We start from the raw sequence: 18,957 nt of genomic DNA, 5'->3' as shown, positions 1-18,957 counted from the left end.
CAGCTTCAAGAAACAGTGGCGTAGGACTCCATCTTTGAGTCCTACCCTACGCAAGGATGTTCTAGCATTTATGGCCTGAAGCCCTCATGCTAGCGTGCAGGACGTCGCCGCCCAGGTATCAATTTCCAAGTCATCAGTTTGGAGGATTCTAAACGATGGCCTTGCACACGTACCACTTTAACTAGCACCTGTAGAATCTTCTACATTTCTCGAATTGGGCCCTCTCAAAAGCCGATGAGTCACCGGGGTTCTTGAGCAACATCATGTACACAGATGAAGCGAATTGTCACAGAAACGATCAGATAAATTTGCATAATACCGTATCATCGTCGGATGATCCGGTATTATTTACTGAGTATCATTTTATTGGAGTGACTACAATGCACACTTGGTAAAGCGCAATCGGCACCAGTACCAGTGGTCGTTCAATGTGGGGCACGGAATTTACGCCGGTACTATAATCATTTCCATGTTCTTCGATCCCACACCGACTGGACAGCGTTACGCGGACGAAACCCTGGAAGCAGCGGTCGATTAGCTTCTCAGCGAAGTCCCGCTGTCACGTCTTCCACTTCTGTGGTATCAGTAAGATGGAGCACCAGCACACAGAAGCAGCCCGGCACAAAACTGGCTGGGTGCGACTTTTCATACGCAATACATTGGAAGGCATGGGCCTGTGAATTTGCCGGCTAAGTCACCTGACCTCTCTCCAATTGATTTCTTTCTTTGGGGTTATTTAAAAATTAAATTATGGGGTTTTACGTGCCAAAACCACTTTCTGATTATGAGGCACGCCGTAGTGGAGGACTCCGGAAATTTCGACCACCTGGGGTTCTTTAACGTGCACCTAAATCTAAGTACACGGGTGTTTTCGCATTTCGCCCCCATCGAAATGCAGCCGCCGTGGCCGGGATTCGATCCCGCGACCTCGTGCTCAGCAGCCCAACACCATAGCCACTGAGCAACCACGGCGGGTCTTCTTTGGGGTTATGTGAAAGGATGTGTTTCCATGATTGAGACGGACGTCAGATTAGCTTAAGACAAGGATAACGGATGTCTGCCATAGAATTCGAGCGTCGTTCATCAAGAAAGCCACTGAAGATGCGACAAAGTGGACTCATTACTGCGTAGATGCAGAATGAGACCAATTCGAACACTCCCACTAGGCAGCAGCTGGTGTTCAACGGCGCTTACGAATGCATAGATAATAAGCGCACACTTAAATCTGATGTATTTTTTCGTATTTTACTTTTGTGCAGGCGTCCCGATTGCCAATTTGGCTCATTTAGAAGTGGTTATTCACTTTCTTGAACGCATTAGTTTTGCCTTTTCTCAACACGTGGGTCGCTTTCCTGTCTGTTCATTTCGCTTTTATTTTATGCCATGAACCTGTTTTTGCAGCACGTACACACTCTCATGACAGCTAAAACCATCAATTTAATTTGGATGTGGTCCGAAGCAAGTTTCTGGCGCGAAATATAGCTGCGCGTGCACTCTGTCGATGCAGTGTGAGTAAAGCCGGGATTTTGAAACGTGCTATGCCTATTACATTGATTTTCGCGTTTCGTGCGTGGTTAGGGCTGCGCTTGGCCGCGTTACCAAGGCGCTTTTGTTATCATTGTGATCAGTCGGCCTTGAGAGACGGATAACAAGTGTGGCGTAGAGAAGAAGTAATAGCTGCAAGGCCACGAAACCTGCTGTTGGTGCTGCTTCCGTACCCTTATCAAGGTGATGCGCTGCCTCTTCGGGTTTGCGACAGGCAATGTAGTCTCTTCCAATGAGCCCATTTGAGGGCGCTGCTTCAGGATGCGGGTGGGAGCGCACTCACGTGGTATTTTTGATATTTCGTGAGGTTTGCTTGTCAGTCGTGAAAAATTGTACGCACTTAGTACGTCGCTGAAAACACAGCAGTTAAATGTAATTTGGGGGTGTCGGAGGGTGCCTACAAATGCCTCATTGACACTTTGGTAATTAGGACAGCACTTCCCAAATTAGATAATAAATTGCTACTGTGGAATTGAATTTCAAAAACGGAATAATTACTGGCGGCTACTCCCCTGTACTGGAAACAATATGCACTAGGTCTTCTTCGAGTAACGCAACTGCTCTTTTTTTAAGTCTTGGTGCATGATAGTTTAGGCACCCTGTATAATTCACCCAGTAATCGAAATGAGGCCAAGCGGGATTCATTCGAAATCCGAATCATCAGGAGTCATGCGTAGAAGCGATTATACACTGACTCACATAAAAAGAAAAAGAAAGACAGAGAGAGGGTCCACTTTCGCCAGATAGGAAAAGCTGCATTAGTGATAGCGAAGTATACGACAATTACACGAAGGAAGATTACACCAGCGAGAGACGCCACATTCTTGGTGGTGGGAGAAGACTCAGGCTGAAAATCTTCTAAATTGTCATATAAGGCCGTCTCTCCAGTGAACAATTCTTCGAGGTCAACCGAAGTTTCTTCAAGTGCAAGATATATATATATATATATATATATATATATATATATATATATGGGGTCCGGCAAGCTGATCCGCCCTCCCCTTCCAGGAACAGTAAAATGAAACCTTTCCGCCTATGGTACTCATAAGATGCGTTAACGAAAAGGCTTCGACAGGGCTGTAGTAGACTGTAGTCTTCTCACTACGGTAAACAAGATTTCCAAAAACACTCAAGCGGAAACACAAGAAAACTAAAGAGCAAGCACATGTACGCACATGCACTGCAGTTGGATAAACGAACGCGGACGAAAATAAAGAAAAAGTAAAACGAGATTAATCCGCTTTGCGTCGACTAATCCACCGGAGCGCTGTCCCTTAAGCGCAGGAAGAGATCATGCTCGGTGATACCATTCACTTTGATCTACTCCAACGCGCAGACACCGCGGCTGGATGGTAAGTAGCTCACGCCGAGCGGCCCAATGCGTGTGCCATAAATCTTAGCGCGTTATTAAATTAGGGCTATAGCCTGCGCAAACTTTTCAACGCAAAGTTTGGGCGGGCGTCAACGGATGTTTCACGACGTCCGGTGTCGTGGAAGTGATGCGGAGGGAGCGAAGGCGAACGAGAGCAACGAACTATAGCGAGGGAGGAGCCGCCGAAAACGCGGTGATATCGCCGGCTGCAATCTCACTCGCACACGGCCAGCGGCTGCTGAATCAGGAAGAGCGTGTCGGTTGGACGGTGCAGTTTCGCCGGCTCGTGCGATGACCATTCCCTGGAGGGTTATTCGCGTCGCTCCTTCTCGTTTTTTCATGGCGCCTCCTTACAATGGCCGGTGTATTACGTCGAACGCCCTTGTTAGGGTGCACTTGAGCAAAGAGTCGACGCCTGCCGGCCTGCCGGTTATTCGTCAGGCAGGATAGCTTGCCGGTTTATACGGCGAAATGAAAAAGGCGGCTGTCTTCGTCGCCTTAGAGCGCCTTAACAAAATTGGCGCTTGCGATAATGAGGAACCCGGCCATTCCGGAATGTCTGAAGCCCGTCGAGAAAGTACTTTAATATTAATGTAAGAATAACTGCGCCTAAATCTACCGAAACTCGGAGGAGGAAAGCGTAGGAGGTTAAAAGTAAAGTAAGAGCGACGGCGTATCAAATGGCTACAAAACATTGACATACAATCTCGACGATGCTTTTCGTAGGGATGAGATAGGAATATATGAACGACCGTGGATTTGCAGGCAAGCTTCGCTACCTCCAACATAATTATTTTCCTGGCTCTCGCTCATGGAAATGCCTGAACACAGACTGCGTAATTGCGTAATGAATTGCGTAAGGAAACCAAAGGTGGCGTAGATGTCGCTATTGTCGACTCGCGCTGTCTATTTTTGTCGCCATATTATTATTATTATTATTATTATTATTATTATTATTATTATTATTATTATAATTATTATTATTGCCATCTATATTTGTTAACGCTTTGTGGAAAACCGCTAGTGTTTTACCTGTATTGAAGTCTGGCTGTAGTCTCGAATTATCGCCCGGTTTCTGTTCTCTGTGCCACGTCTAATTGAGCTTGCCATAGACAACATATTGCCTTTACCGTGAAGAACTCATTGATTCTGAGACAGCATGGATTTCTCACCAGCTGCTCCGCTATCAAAAGTGTCGTAAGTTTCATGACACAAATTTCCGCGGTGGTGCTTCAAAGAGAGCTAGTTGGCACCAATTACTGTGACCTAACAAAACTTTCGGTACAGTTAGCCACTCGGTGCTTCTGATCAGGCTTACATGCTTTGCTGCGGACTCGTCAGTTGCCAATCTCTTGCGCGGTTATCTTCTTGATACATCGTGTTTTATTAAGGTCAATGGAAAACGCCTTATTTTTTACATGGCAACTAGCGACGTCCCTCAAGAAGCAGTATTAGGACCTCTCCTTTCTAAAAGTTGTATTAATGACGTTCTTTTCGCTATCTGTAAGTCTTACGTCCTTCCATATCCCGATTACACCAAGTTTTAAAGTAAATCAACACTGTTGATGACTGTCGCATCCTGCGGTCGGACCTGTTTTCCTTTTCTAAATGATGCAATAATAATAAGCTCGTCTTGAATGCTGCTAAGACGAAAGTCATAACTTTCGCACGTAAAACCGCAAGAATTTTCCTATTCTGTAGATTTCGTGCCATTATGTATATAAGGCCTGTGAGATAATTGATCTCGGTGTACTTTTTGATAGAATCTAACGCTTTTCTACTCACACTAAACGCGTTGCAATGCGGGGTACGTGCTCTCTGGGCTCTGTTTTCTGACTATCGAGGGAATTCGATTCTCCTACACCGTTCCACAAGTTGGACACAACTGTCTTCCTCAACTCGAATACGCGTCGGTCGTCTGCAATGGCTTTTCTATATTCAACAGTGACATTACAGATCGGGTACACAAAACACTTCTAAGCATATATCACTACCGCATCGTTCTAGCACTGTTGAACTATTGTCATTGCCTTTACTCCGCTGCCGACGTAATCGCACTGACTTTCTGTTCCTTTTGAATCTTCTTCACGGTACATATCCTCACCTGCCTCGAACTGCACAGTTGTATCATATTTCGTACGCCGCGCAAGGTCACCAGAAAAGAGACTTTTTCATCTTCCTGTCTGTCATCACTAACACTAAACCACCCACGGAATACTGAATCGTTACGACGCTCATTTTCATTATCTTGATATATTTCATAACCCGCTCTTATTGTTCTTTTTCGATTTTTGCGTTCTTGTGTCGTAGTTTCACCCATCATTCATCTGCCTTTCTCCCCTTTCTTTTTGTATTTACCTTTATTGCGTTTTGTTGTCTGTACACTCTGCTTTTCACAAGCGTTCTTTTTATTCACTGTGTGCTTTTTAACTTGTATTTCCATACAATATTTTTGGTTTTCTTTTTTGCTTTTGGTTTTAATGTACGCGTACACAAGCACTCTGACCTTAGGGTTCATCGTGATAATTGATTGATTGATTGATTCATTCATTCATTGCTTAATTAATTAATAAATTAAATAATTCATTGCTTTAGCTCCAGAAACGCCAAACACGAATGATGGTGCATAATCACGCAAAACAAAAGTTCCTGGCTAACTGAAGGCGGCCCCTGTTTCATGCGTCAGCTCATTGGCCAAGGCAGGAAGCGAACTGAAAGCTGAACCTTTGCAATATATTGATGTCCCAGCGCTAAAAGCCTGCAGACCTTCTTTGCTCAAGGCTTCTGGCAGGTGTAACTCAAAGCCGGCAGCGAAAACGCACCCATCGAAGGGGCAGCTGCTCGGCTGACATCTAACTCCCCACTGCTTACAGGGCGCGTTATATTCCCAAGTTAATGCAGTGCAAGAGATATACATTTACTGTTTCTTTTCTCACCAAGACCACGATATCTGAGCGGCAAAATGAAATTTTTCAATGTCACTGCGTCGCCATTTTTCTATCACGTAAACTTCAGTGGTTTGCGCACGTACCAACGGCGACACATCTGTGCTTACTTGAAACGTCAAAACAATGATATTGTTTAAATTGGCGAATTAATTTGATGAGAAAGTACGCGACGAAAATTACAACCAGGAATATCGCGAACCCTGCTATTTATTGCTGTCTTTCTGGTACTCTATCTAATAAGGACAGGGTAGACGAAGCGGCAACTGTTCTTTTTTTCTTTTTTGCGATATGGGCCGCAAGAGCCATACAACCGCCCCTATTCTATCTATATACTCTAAAGCACTGTACCGACTTGCGTGCACCATTCGGCGAGTGCTAGTTAATCAACTCCTTGACCTCACAGTTTGTATATTATTTTAATAGGCCGAACACCTTATAACCCCAATCCGCATGCTCGTGCCCGATCATCTGATCCCACAGGAGAATTGATTGGGACACAGGGCTACCGAGAGAAAAAGCTATCGTCAATCCATCACAACTTTGAACTGCTTTTCTGTGAGCCGTCCGGCAAGTTCTTGATCTGCAAGCAAAAATTCTAGCACACAATTTTTAAAGAACTCATCTTTGCCATGCGGTCGGTCTAGAGCCCAGCTTGCACTCGCTAAGGATTGCACACGTGCACCCCCCCCCCCCCCTCTTGCTTTTATTGCACGACCGCACTTTGTTTCATAATATGGCGGCACTTCTGTGACAGCTACGAGGCGTCTTCTGACGCTCTATACTGAAACGAGGATTTTCGGGAAACTGAGCACGCAAAGCTTTAACGCGGAGTGACACGAGGTGTAGGAACACGTGCGTTCGGTAATTCGCACGTTCGATTGACCCACACCGGCTGGACATTCATGAGCCGTGATGATGGAGACTGGATTGAGCAACTCGGCACGTGCTGCGACTCTGAACTAGTAACCCAGGCGAACTTGGCCAATGCGTCTAAAGAAGCACGCAACTGCGATATGGGAACCATTGGCATGGGCGAGGCGAATATCGCCTAAAACGATAAGGTCAAACGGCCACCCGACGGTCGCTTTGGGTAGCGCATGGCAAATGCAGTGCGTCAGCAGACGCATTCGTTGGCGCAATTCCCGAACTGCCTAACAGTGTTCTTCCGACGTTCTTAAAACGAGAACTCTCCTAGTCGACTGCTTCCTCACAGAGTGACATGTAGTGTAGCTATTTTGAAATAGCGAATGAACACATAAGTATGATAAGAAGCCACTACAGAACATCAAGCCCACTTACCAACAGGACTTACGTCTGCTTCAAGACCGTCAGCACCATTCTGGTGTCTGCACTGGCTTCAGATGCAAATAACTGTTCCGGTTATCAAAAAGAAAGACGGATCGCCATCGCAAGTTCTTTTTAAATAAAGAAACCCTGCAGTATATCTACAACATGCACGGAAGGCAGGTATGAATCAACCATGAATGACTATGGGAAAGGGTATCAAATGCGTTATTTTTAAGGCAGGAATAATGAAAGTGTCCTATACGCTCTTGAAAACTCATGCAGGGAGCTAAGCGTGACGTCAGCAACTTTTGCAAGGCTAGGTAGGCCTACACCAAGTAACACATCTCCTCCTCCTCTTTCTCTGACGTCATCAGCGTCCTTCAACGTTCGAAAGTTTTCGACCACCAGCTGCGGGGGTCACTCGCATTTCGGCATACAGTTAGTTCATTAGGGTTCCTAGACTTCATACGTAAACGTAGAATATTGTAACTAGTAATTCTTAACGTTCTATTAGCAGCGATCTTAGAAAGTGGCATTGATTTTTTACAATACGAAATGCACTCCTTCATCCCCTCTCCACGTGTAGCGTGGTAAACTGGACAAGGTTAAGTTAACCTCCCTGCCTTTCCTTCCTCCCTTAACTCTCTCTCTTACTGTACGAAAGACTGACACAAAGTTCTGGTGGTCCATTTGTGCCTAGGAAAAAAAAATATTTGGTGCTTTCTTGACGCAGGAGAACGTGTTATAATTTGAAATACGAGAATGTTGACACAAAGCTCATATAATCGCTTTAAGAACAAGTGCTTGTATACGGGGGCGCAAGGCTTCGCATGAGAAAGGAAGACGTGCCAACCCCCTCTTGCATGAATACTGGTGCATTAGATGCTTAAACTCTACATTGGACACAAAATAGATTCTAGAAATGGTTACGAGACAGTGTAGAAAGGGGATAAGCTACCTAGATCTCATGAGATCATAGCACTTGGACACAACGAGGCGAGACAGAAATGTATGAAACTGCATGGATGGTTCCACTTGTTCCAACAGGTCTACCGGAGCAGTCGCCGTTCCATCAGTTGCCATCTTGTTGCAATTTAAACTTTCTCGCATTACGACGCCAGCATTGCGACAGCAGCAAAAGTTGTGGCTCTTCAAGGTGTCATTGATTATATGCTACAGCAGCCATCTAATTGCTGGGAAATTTTCAGCGATTCGAAGGGAGCCCTACAAACTCTGCATATCGCCCTACATTCTGGTACAGCAGCTAGCGTGCGAAATGTGACGCGCTCACGAAGGGACACAACGTTTTACTTAAATTGTTGCCGAGCCACTGTAGAATTGTCGGCCACTGCAGCGTAGATAAAGCTACGTGCTTGGGGTCATCAGCAATAACAACGGGTGTCTATGCAACTCTCAAGAACGTATGCTGTGCGGCGACTTCAGCCACTCGCTCTCTACAACATCATGCTTCTATATATATATTCGAATTCGGCGGGTTGGTCAAAATCCTGCGTGTGTTCTCTGGACACTAACTTGCGACTTCGCCTGCCACTCAGGCTCTCCCGTCCCCAAACAACCTTATTATGTCGTATGTGACTGAGCTCCGCAATCACTAATGTTATTCATCCCTAACAGAAATGGCCAACAGCGCCGCGTGCAATCCTTTGGCGTTCAGTGATGTGCTTTGCGAGCTATGTTCCGCCGGTTGGATGACAGACCACTCTCGGAGGTAAAGACCAAGGGACCTAGTAGTAAGCACTATTGCATGGATAAGGCCACGAAAGCATTACTGCACGTCGTGAGTGCGACTGGAATATGCCAATATTTATGGCTGTAGGCGAACATTCCTCTGCCTGTCTGCTAAAATGTGCCAGTGTTTTTTTCGCTTTAAGTGAAGTATGAATTCTCCAAAACGCGCCCAAATTTCAATTCTTGTAAGCTTAAAATGGCTGCCACTTTATTCATCTTCTGATCCTTCCTTTTTCTAATCGCTCTTTTCTACTTTCCCTTCCCCAAGTTTAGAGCAGCCAAATGGGCACGTCCTTCGTTAACCCTCCTGCCCTTTCCTTTCTCTCTCTTTCTTGTATGAAGGAAAGAATGCTTAGCATTAAAAACAAACAGCTTTTCGCCTGGCAGCTAGATCTAGCAAACGTGACTAAATTTTGTTGCAACGAACAGTTTTTCGCTCGCTAGCAAATATAGGACGACGTCAGTCGAGCGAAAATCAAGAATAACAGTGCACTAGGTATGAACTGCCACAGTCTAAGTTAGTCCGGAGTGCTCAGCTATACTAGCGACCCCTTTCTTCAGTCGATAGCATTACTTTTGGGAAGTAAGGGCCAGAGAATCCAATTACGCTCAAGTTAAGGTTACCCGAGCTCAAGTTCAGACGAAAGTTTCTTTCCGTTCATAACTTGTGAAGTAGTGCATGCAATGTCGTGTACATGAGCGCACCCTTTCCTCAGCGCTAAATAAAAAAAAAAGCACCTGAGCTCCTAAGTCTCGCGTGAAGGCATATACATGTCAGTCGACGCAGAAAGATTTTTCTAAGGAAAAGGCTGTATAATTGCAGTTAGATCCGCTTTCATGCTAGGGCGCAATTACTCGGGACAGCAAGCGCCGCTGGGTAAAGCTCGTCGCGAGCATTGCAGCCAGCGGAGGCTCGAGGGTACTTCCAGCAAGCGACCGTGTGAATCCATACTGGAAAGTCTCGCCAAATTATGTAGGCCTAGTCATTAAATTAGAATGGAAGCCCCGGTACAATATCAAGTGCAAGCTCCTTATAGTGCGCATGACGTCAGGGCGGAGCTTCTTGCGTTTTAAGGGGACTCATAGTCAAACAAAACACGCCTCCGAATTCAGCTGCCATTTAAGACGGTCCTCCGTTTTCGTTTGGCCTGTTGGCTATAAAAAGACCTCGTGCGCGGCGTCTCCTGCGCTGCCTCCTGCGCGGTGCAAGATAAGTGGACACATAATAGAATGCAGATGCGGTAGCTTGTTCTCCGTTCTTACATCACCTTATAAAATGCCTTAAGAAGCGTGAGCCCCATTACGTTGAATATTTAAACTGCTACCACCATGTGAACAAGAACATTTTCCATCTCTAGTCAATAAGAGAAAGCAAAATGAAGGTAAGATTTCTCGGAGGCGAGCTTGTCTGAGACGACCAGTGAGCTTCAAACATGTTACGTAGAGTGGTTCGGCCCTCTTTCTTTTTTCAGTACTTTCCACCTCAAGGAATGAACATTACAACTTTTGCATTGTAAATACTCCAGAAAAGAACGTACGTAGTTTACAATTCAGACTTTATTTCATTTTTAAACCCTGCGCTCAAGTGTAACATTACGTAATGCATCCTTTCTTTCTTTGTCATTTTCTTTTGTTATTCAGCCTCTTTATCGAGAAATTTTCACCCCTCATAGCACCTTAGACCGCACACTGGGTGTGCCACGTAACTTAAGCCAAACTTAAAAAAAAGCAAATGTCACGTAACTGGACCGAACCAAGATAATGTTTTTTTGTCATCGCTTGGAGATGCTTAGGTTATTTTTTTGCATTCCTCCTATTAGATGATTAGTCTTAATTAGCTAATCAACTTCTCAAATATTATAATTAGATTAAAAGTGTCAATGAGAAAATTGTAGGGCAATATGGAGAACACCCAAAACAGATTTCTGATGCTCAATACGTGCTACATGAAAGTATATTTCGAAGCATGAGAGACGCCCGCGAATACACGCAAGATGCCTCGAGCTGACAATCGCGCGGCAATCTTTCGTGTGTTCACGGGCTTCGTTCATGCTTGGAAAAACACCTTTATGTAGCCCGTATTGAGAAACAGGAAACCCTATCGGGAGTCCAAACTAAGGCGTGCCTTATTATTACGTCGGGGTGTTGGCACTTAAAACTTCATTATTTATTTTTTTTTACCAAAAAATACCAAGGAGATCCTACATCTTAGCAGGTCATGTATCTCTATCTACCTCTAGTATGTGTTTCCGTTACGTAGACGTGCGTACTTGAACTGCACATTCTCGAGTAACTAGACACCAAGCAGCCGCGAGAAATTCATTCCGGAAACACGTGCTGACGACTTGGGGGGCCAACTAGCTCCCACTCACAGTGCACGTCCAGGACCCAGTAGTCGAAGAGCTCGCTGTCGGGCAGGTGCGGGTTGAAGCCGCGGCAGGCGAGCCTCTTGCCATTCATGTCGGCGTGCGCTTCGAGGTGAAGCACGCTCGTTGTGCGAGTGGCATCCGTGGCCAGCGTGGAGCCGTTCAGCGGGACGTCGTCCAGGAACCACTGTATGGCGGCCTTGGGCTGGGCGCCGCGAGCCTGGCATTCCACGTCAATCACCTGGCCGTCCAGGAGCACGGGCTGCGCCGTCACGATGTCCACCTCCAGAGGACGCACTGCGCGAGTACAAAAAATTACGCTTCTTTTATTAGAACGTTGCAAAAACAGTCGAGAGGTGTCATAAACTATTCAACGCGGAAGCTTGGGCTAGTTGGTGATAGCGGAACTCGGACATCCATAACAAGCGCTACGGAACGCGAACAAAAGGAAGAGACATATAGACAGGACGGGCGCTAGACATCAACTGAATCTTTTGGGACAAAAAACAGCAACATACATACTTGCGTAGAGACCTACAAAAAAAAAAAAAAAGAGAAGCAGAAGGCGCAGTTGTCATTTTAAAGAATTGCGATGGCGCTTAAGATTCGCTTTTCTTTCTTTTTCATGCGAGGCCAGTGAAGGTGCGCTCACACATATATAGTTTCATTGCTACTAATAAATGTGTTAGCACGTCAATTTACAAAGCTTTTCATTCGTAAGAGCTTTTTGACTTTGGCCGGGCACTGACACTAACGATGTGTCCTGCATCAAGATTAGCTGAAATTATCGCTTACGAACAATTCTACCGTGTTTTTTTTTATATGGGCCCTGCCTCTTTATGCACAATAATTTTGAACCAAATATACACATATCAATCGTCAAGCAGTTACAGCTTTGTACACTCTAATTAACATCAGCCTGTCCTGAGAATGCTGGGAACGTCCACAGCTTTTGCGACAATCTACTTGGTTGGTAGCTTAACAGTGTGTTTTGTTTCTGTTCATTTGTCCCGGTAGGAGTATTCGATTAGTTTTAACGGAGCCATGTCCGAGTGTTGGTTCAAAACCTCTGTCCTCTGAAGTACCGGAACCCAGCCAGCTGTGTGTCAAGCACAAAACCCGTACGCGTCTTTCTCTCGGAGGCCACTATTTTCCCCCTTCAAATGTTTGCCGAAGAGCGAGTTGTATCACATTTGATAATGAGGTGGCCGAAATCAAAACTCTTCACTTTCGTAATAAGCTACTCGTCGCCATTGGGGCCTTGGCTAATACCATGTCCAGCTCCAATATTGGCTTAAATTTGACCTTGCGAACAACCTTAACGTAAAAGCTCTTTGCGAATACTGCCCAACTCTGTAGCACGGGTTTATGGAAAGCTCTGCGGACAGTATTTTCATGGCGTCAGCGTTGTTGGCATGCAGAAAATGATGGAAGACTATGTTAAACTATCAAGCTAAACAAACTATCGAAGTGATGTAAAGTATAGATGTAGTACGCAATAAGTAAGGAGGCTACCAGGTGATCTTCCACTAAGAGAAGCGATTAAAAAAAAATTAAATTATGGGGTTTTACGTGCCAAAACCACTTTCTGATTATGAGGCACGCCGTAGTGGAGGACTCCGGAAATTTCGACCACCTGGGGTTCTTTAACGTGCACCTAAATCCAAGTACACGGGTGCTTTCGCGTTTCGCCCCCATCGAAATGCGGCCGCCGTGGCCGGGACTCGATCCCGCGACCTTGTGCTCAGCAGCCTAACACCGTAGCCACTGAGCAACCACGGCGGGTAAGAGAAGCGAGCCTTGTGTATCTTTTAAAAACTTTGTATCTAGCCAACAAACATCTATTACGTGCAGTGTTCATCGGGTTACATAGTGCGCACTTGCTGATAAGAGCCAGCATAACATCGCTAACTTACTCAGCGACTATCCCTCTCCTTGTCTGCATGCCGTATTGCTGCGTGCATTTCATTTCGCTGGTCGGAAAGGCGACATGACCAAGAGCGGACAAGTTCGAACAATTTACTGCATAGCTCAGGAGGTCACTCACGTTTGTATCGAAATACATTTTGCTGTACAATATCGCAAGCATGTATACATTATGTCAAAGGCAAGCTTTTGAACTAACGAAAAAATAACATCTAAGTAAACAGTTTCAATACTCATACAAAGCTACGCAGCTGAGATTGAGACAACGGCGAATGTCAACTATAACAAGCGTGGATTATTATGTGTGGATAAACGCATGGTGAAACATACTTCTGCAAACCAACTTTACAGTGGTGGGAAAAACTAGGCAGACGGGGCTAGGTCGGGGAGAATAAAATTATCGACATTGCGCTGTGTGTGAGCGAGCGCGCTGATCGTGGTAAATGATGTCTGTGAATGATTGTGGTGAAACGTTTTCGACGATGTACCCAAACAACAAGAGCCTAGTTAGTTTTATCACCCTCTGAGTATGAAATACGCCACAAAGTACAAATGCCACTTTTCATTCGACGCGAACCAATACTTTCCAACTCGTCACGGGCCAGTAGAAGCAAAAACCACTGTATTCTAGACAACTAAGGAATGTCGCAAGCGAAGATCATAAGCACCAAATACGTCGGCTGCTCAAGCACAGAACCACCAGATAGACACTAGAGCCACATCTGTACAAATACAAACACGCAAACACAGCCACTGGCTCGGTCACGGTACAGAGCACCCAGACACGTTCAACCAGGCCATGTCGTTCTTATTTTCTTTCTCTTGTTCTACTCTTACTAGTAGGGGTAGCGTACAGGAAGTGCACTCGGCATGTTTATCCCCTTTTCCTGCTCCGGCGTCCACCCTAGATCAAACAGTAGGGGATACTCGCTCACTCACTCGGCAAAAGGAATATATATATATATATATATATATATATATATATATATATATATATATTGTAAATGAAACCAGGAGAGCTCAGATCTCACGGTCGCGGTGCAACCACTGTAGAAGCAGAATGTCCTTCAGGCATAGTAGCCGCTAAATCCCACGTTTTGCTTTTGCTTTCCATGTGCGTGTGTCTTCGCGTAATCAGGCTTGCTCTGGCGCAAAAACTAAGCGCAGGCAAGCGGTGAATGAATGGGCAAATTATGCAGCTGGAGTTGAGTAGGGCGTGTTTAGTCGGCAAAGGAGCGACCGCGCGGCAGCACGAGTGTGCATGTCGCTGCGTGCGTGCGCGCATCTGTATACGTGCATTCTGCCTGTGCTTATGTGCCCGTGCTTCTACACGCCTGGGCATGAATGCATGCGCGCACAGGCGGGAAATAAATAGCCCCGAGTAAGCGCGGGTTCTGGCGACCGTTTCCGCTAGTATTCGGCCTTTCCACGAAAAAAAAAAATGAAAGAAAAGAAAAAGGAAAGAGAGAATCTGTGATCAGGCTGCTGTTCGGGGCATATTGTCTCACTACGTTTCCCGCCCGGTTGTGCCGCCTTGTTTTCTCTTCACATTCCTACTAAACGAACGGAGAGCATCGGTAGTCGGTAAAAGAGAAGGTAAAAAAAAAGCGTTCCCCTTTTTTCTTTTCTTTTTTGATCAAGAATGAAACTGAACTGAGTCCATGCAGGGGCGCGATGCGCGGCTGTAGCAGTGCGAGAATAAAAAGTATCGAGAATAACGACGGGAGCGGCGAACGCGAAATCGGGGTAAATAGGAAAAAAAAGAAGGGGGGGGCGGGAGGTTGCCCAAGGAAATCCCGATCGAAGAGGCAGTGTAGAACAGGATGAAGAAGGCTTCTCTGCCAACTAACAACGTCCCTTTCCTCCTCTCCGCGCCGAGCTACGATCTACGCGTGGCGCTCGGATAGCAAGATCACCTGCACTCGACATTTCCAACGGCCGGTGCGTCTGACTTTTCAAAAGGGCGTGCTCGCGCTTACGTGTGGCCATAAAAGACAGCGACGGCGGCACGCCGCCCACCGGAATGAGAAGGCATTGACGGTTGCGGCGGAAGCGAGTTTCTCTTACTCTCCTTCCTCTCTTTATATTCTCTCTTTTCCTTTGTGCCTTTCGCATGCGTCATATTTTCAAGCATTCTAAGCTTTGTCACTGCACCTTTTACTTTCCCGAAGCCAGAAATAAAGCAGCAGGGATAACGACGAAGAGAAAAGAAGCCGTGCGCGGTACGGGACAGCTTTGAAACCACAACAGGAAGAACCAGAACAGAGCGCTAGACAAGAGCTTTGTATATGTGCGCACACGCACACAAAAGAAACGAAAAAGCAAAATACCGCATCCGCCACCGCTAAGGCGTGAGCCTGGAAGTCCAGGCGTGTAACACCACCAACTCTCTATTGTGTTGCGCGTGCAGGCTTTATTTTGTTTTTGCTTTTTTCGTCATATTTCGTTTTTATTTTATTTCTCAGTCCCACTAGCACGTTATTAGCGAATACGAGTACGAACAGGAGCTGGACCTCTTAGGAAGCGAAAGGCTGTTCGCAATGGTGAATACTCACGCGATGCTCTTTCAAGCCACACTGCTGCCGGTCGATTTGCGCCAAGGAGGAAGCCGCGGCAAGAGGCTCTTGCTTTACAGTGACGAAGGGAGAGAGAGACATTGGAAGTACGATGCACGATGTTGAAAAAAAGTAGGATACATTTCTTTCCTTTCTTTATTTTTTTTTCAATGCCACGCTGTTAGCGCAGTGTTTTGCGTGCACACCGCTTCGTGTGCCGGTGCGTGCTGTTCCACCGTGTAGCACAAAAAATACAGTCCAGCTTCGTGAAGCCCATGGCTTCGTCTTCAAATTGACTTCTGACTCTTTTACACGTCGAGAGAAAATGAATAACAAAAAAAAAAAGTGTGTGCGAGTGGGGGACTGGGGAAGGGGGACGGGGATGGCAAGAAGGTTTTGATCTAGACGAAGCTGGGGAAAGTCGCAAAGAACGGGACGGAGGGCGGCTCTGTAAAGCTCAGTGTATTGCGTGAAACAATGTGCGCGCAAGAAACAAAAGGAAGACGGTTCAGTGGCGATGAAACAGGACTCGGAGAGGGACGCGCATAAAGTGAAGCAGCAGAAGCGAGTGAGAGAGAGAAAATAAACTAGTAAGAAACGGACGCCAAGCTATTATCAATGAAAGGAAACGCTCGGAAGAGAGCCGGAGAAGAGTAGGGCGATACTTCCTTTTGTTTCCGATGGTATTATAAAACAAAATGCAGGAAGGGGAAAAAAAACAGCCTCCAGTTTGGAAGCGGAACGAACCATCAGTATAGTTTTACGATGCTCAGACAAAGAAGGCGAGCGATGGCTGCCAAATAAAGTTAGAAATAGGAAACCAAAAAGATACAGAAAGAGGAAAGTATTTTCACGAGACTGAAAGAACCGCGGCACTGCGAACTGGCCGGGAACGCAAGGTAGAATGTTATCGCAAGACCGCAGGCGGAGCCATATTTCGGCGGACCTCTAAAGGCACGGTCGTCGACTTCTCTTGCGCGTCTGTTTCTTGTGCAGCGCCCTTCAGTTACAGCGTCGAGCGTGTGTCTGGCACGCTCTTCGAGAACGGGCCAGAAAGTTCCCTTCGGTCTCGTGGCACAAACGGAGCGAGACGTGACGTGGTCAGGTGGGAATTTGAAAGAAGCGAGAGAACAGAGTACGGCGCGTGCTTGTGTTTTTGTTATTGTGAATGAATGAGGGGACTGAAAAAGGCAGCAAGCGTTACCGTTTTGCGAATGCCCACGTTCAACGGCACGTGCGGGATGGTGACCTTTTTCTCTTCGCTCTGCGGCTTGCTCCGCTTAGAAGTTCACTCACGCATGCGGCTGAAGTGGTACGCCGACGAGGAGTAAGACAGGATGCCAGTAAGTGCTCAAGTTCACTGACTTCTAGCTTTGCGGCGCCTGTAAAATTCGCAGAAACCCGCATTGCAGAAAAGAAAAAGAAAGAAGAAAGACTATACGTCGCTTGACTGCAACTAGGGCCGTAAAGAAAGAGAGAGCAAAAAAGTTGTTGCGATTACGACATCTGCAGAACTCTCTTCATATCGATGTCGAGACGATGCGGTCTGGAGTACAAGGTCGTGAGATCCTCAACGGGAATTTTACTGACTTCCGAATCTCGGCTAGAGTCAAGCAACTACGACACTGTTTGCGCGACTGTATAATATTCTACGCAAAACACGTGACAACGGTTGCTAGTACCAGTACAAAGCGTTGACAGCAAGATTGACGAACTTGTCGATCATAGGCACCCGAAGAAGGAATGCCTTCTGTAACGGCAGTCTTCCGCGCGGTTAGCACCTCGACTAGTCATTCAGTCATTCTTTAATTGCGACAGCGTTAGTTGACGCATGCATTGAGGAAATGGCGGGAAGATAGTAATGTGTTTCCTTTCGCAAGTTCGAGTACCTTAAACATTATAGGCACGTTCAAAACGACCTAAGGACGTCTCGGTTACTCGTTTCATCAGTGGCTCGGCCTGTCTTCATCGAATACAACGACAGCTCATGCTACTATAGAAAGAGAGATGCCTTCCATCTTTCTGTCTACACGCTTTATTGAGAGAGAGAGAGGAGGAGAGAGAGCGAAAGCAAGGAGAGGAAATGATAATGTAGCACAACGACAAAAGCATAATTTCAGAAACAGAGACATACTTTACACGCGATACTACTTTATTTGAAAGGCAGCGAGGGATGCCTATATATACAGGGTGTTTCAGCGAACACTCAATAATTTTGAAAAATTGCCTGTGGCAGATTACACAATTCTAGTTCAGGAGCTGGTACACTCGAAGAGGCGGACATTCATTGCACAAAAGCTGAAATGCATAATCGACTAATTAACTAACATTCACAAATTAAGTTCGTAACTAACGGCCTTATGGCACATGTTGCAATTTATGCAAGGCACATATACTTGATGACACCATTTACGAGATATGCGCCCTCAAACATGCGCTAAAAATGAACTGTCGCTCCGCTTACTTTCTTAAAACGTCATTTAATGCATTGAAGTCCAGAAATAACTGGAATGCCGATGCATTTATTCGCAAAGTTCGCGATGTATTATATCTAAAGTGATGTCATCCTATGAATTTGTTCCAAGCGGATCCGCCTTGCGAACTTTCCGGCTCGAAATTGTAAATTTAAATATGTGCCATAAGATAATTAGTTAATACTTAATTAGTTATTTTTATTAATAACTTATGCATTTCAATTTTTTTAGCACGTATTGTCCGCCTATTTGAGTAGACCAGCTCATGAAGTAGCACTATGCTATCTGCCACAGGCAAAAAGAAAATGAAAGTGTTCGTTGAATCACCCGGTAGTTTGTCCGACGCAGATATGCAATAGCCACATCGGACAGAACGCACAGTTCCATTTACAGCAACCAACGATGTCATTTGAAAGTCGTTGCGCTACATTATGCCTTTAAACAGGCGCCAACTATAGCCGAAAGACATCTGGCTGAAGGCGAGGAAATGCACAGAGGTCAACCAGGCCAACGTCCGTTTTGCTACCCTATACACGGGGGGCAAATTTCAACAAATTATTGAGGACCTCAACCGATAATGTGTAAGAGTGGGGTTGAAGATTAGCAAGCAGAAAAGAAAGATCATGTTCAACAGCCTGGCAAGGGAACAAGAATTCAGGATCTCCAGTCAGCCTTTAGTGTCTGTACAGGAGTACGTTTATCTAGGTCAGTTGTTACAGGGTGCCCAGATCATGA

General features: G+C 45.7%; 1 protein-coding gene across 3 annotated transcripts in view; it reads right to left on the bottom strand.

The window, feature by feature from the left end:
* The window catches only part of LOC126531611 (hemicentin-2-like), a 338,274-nt gene that overhangs the window by 55,082 nt on the left and 264,235 nt on the right, over nt 1–18,957 (bottom strand). For all 3 annotated transcript variants that reach the window (XM_050179217.3, XM_050179216.3, XM_055071296.2), the window contains exon 5: nt 11,274–11,564. In XM_050179217.3, the coding sequence (XP_050035174.2) occupies nt 11,274–11,564 (291 nt within the window). The remainder of the gene's footprint in view (nt 1–11,273; nt 11,565–18,957) is intronic.

The sequence above is a fragment of the Dermacentor andersoni genome, chromosome 5 (assembly GCF_023375885.2).
Source record: "Dermacentor andersoni chromosome 5, qqDerAnde1_hic_scaffold, whole genome shotgun sequence".
NCBI lineage: Eukaryota > Metazoa > Arthropoda > Arachnida > Ixodida > Ixodidae > Dermacentor > Dermacentor andersoni.
The sequence above is the reverse complement of the archived record's forward strand: the minus strand, read 5'-3'. Positions and strand labels throughout refer to the sequence as shown.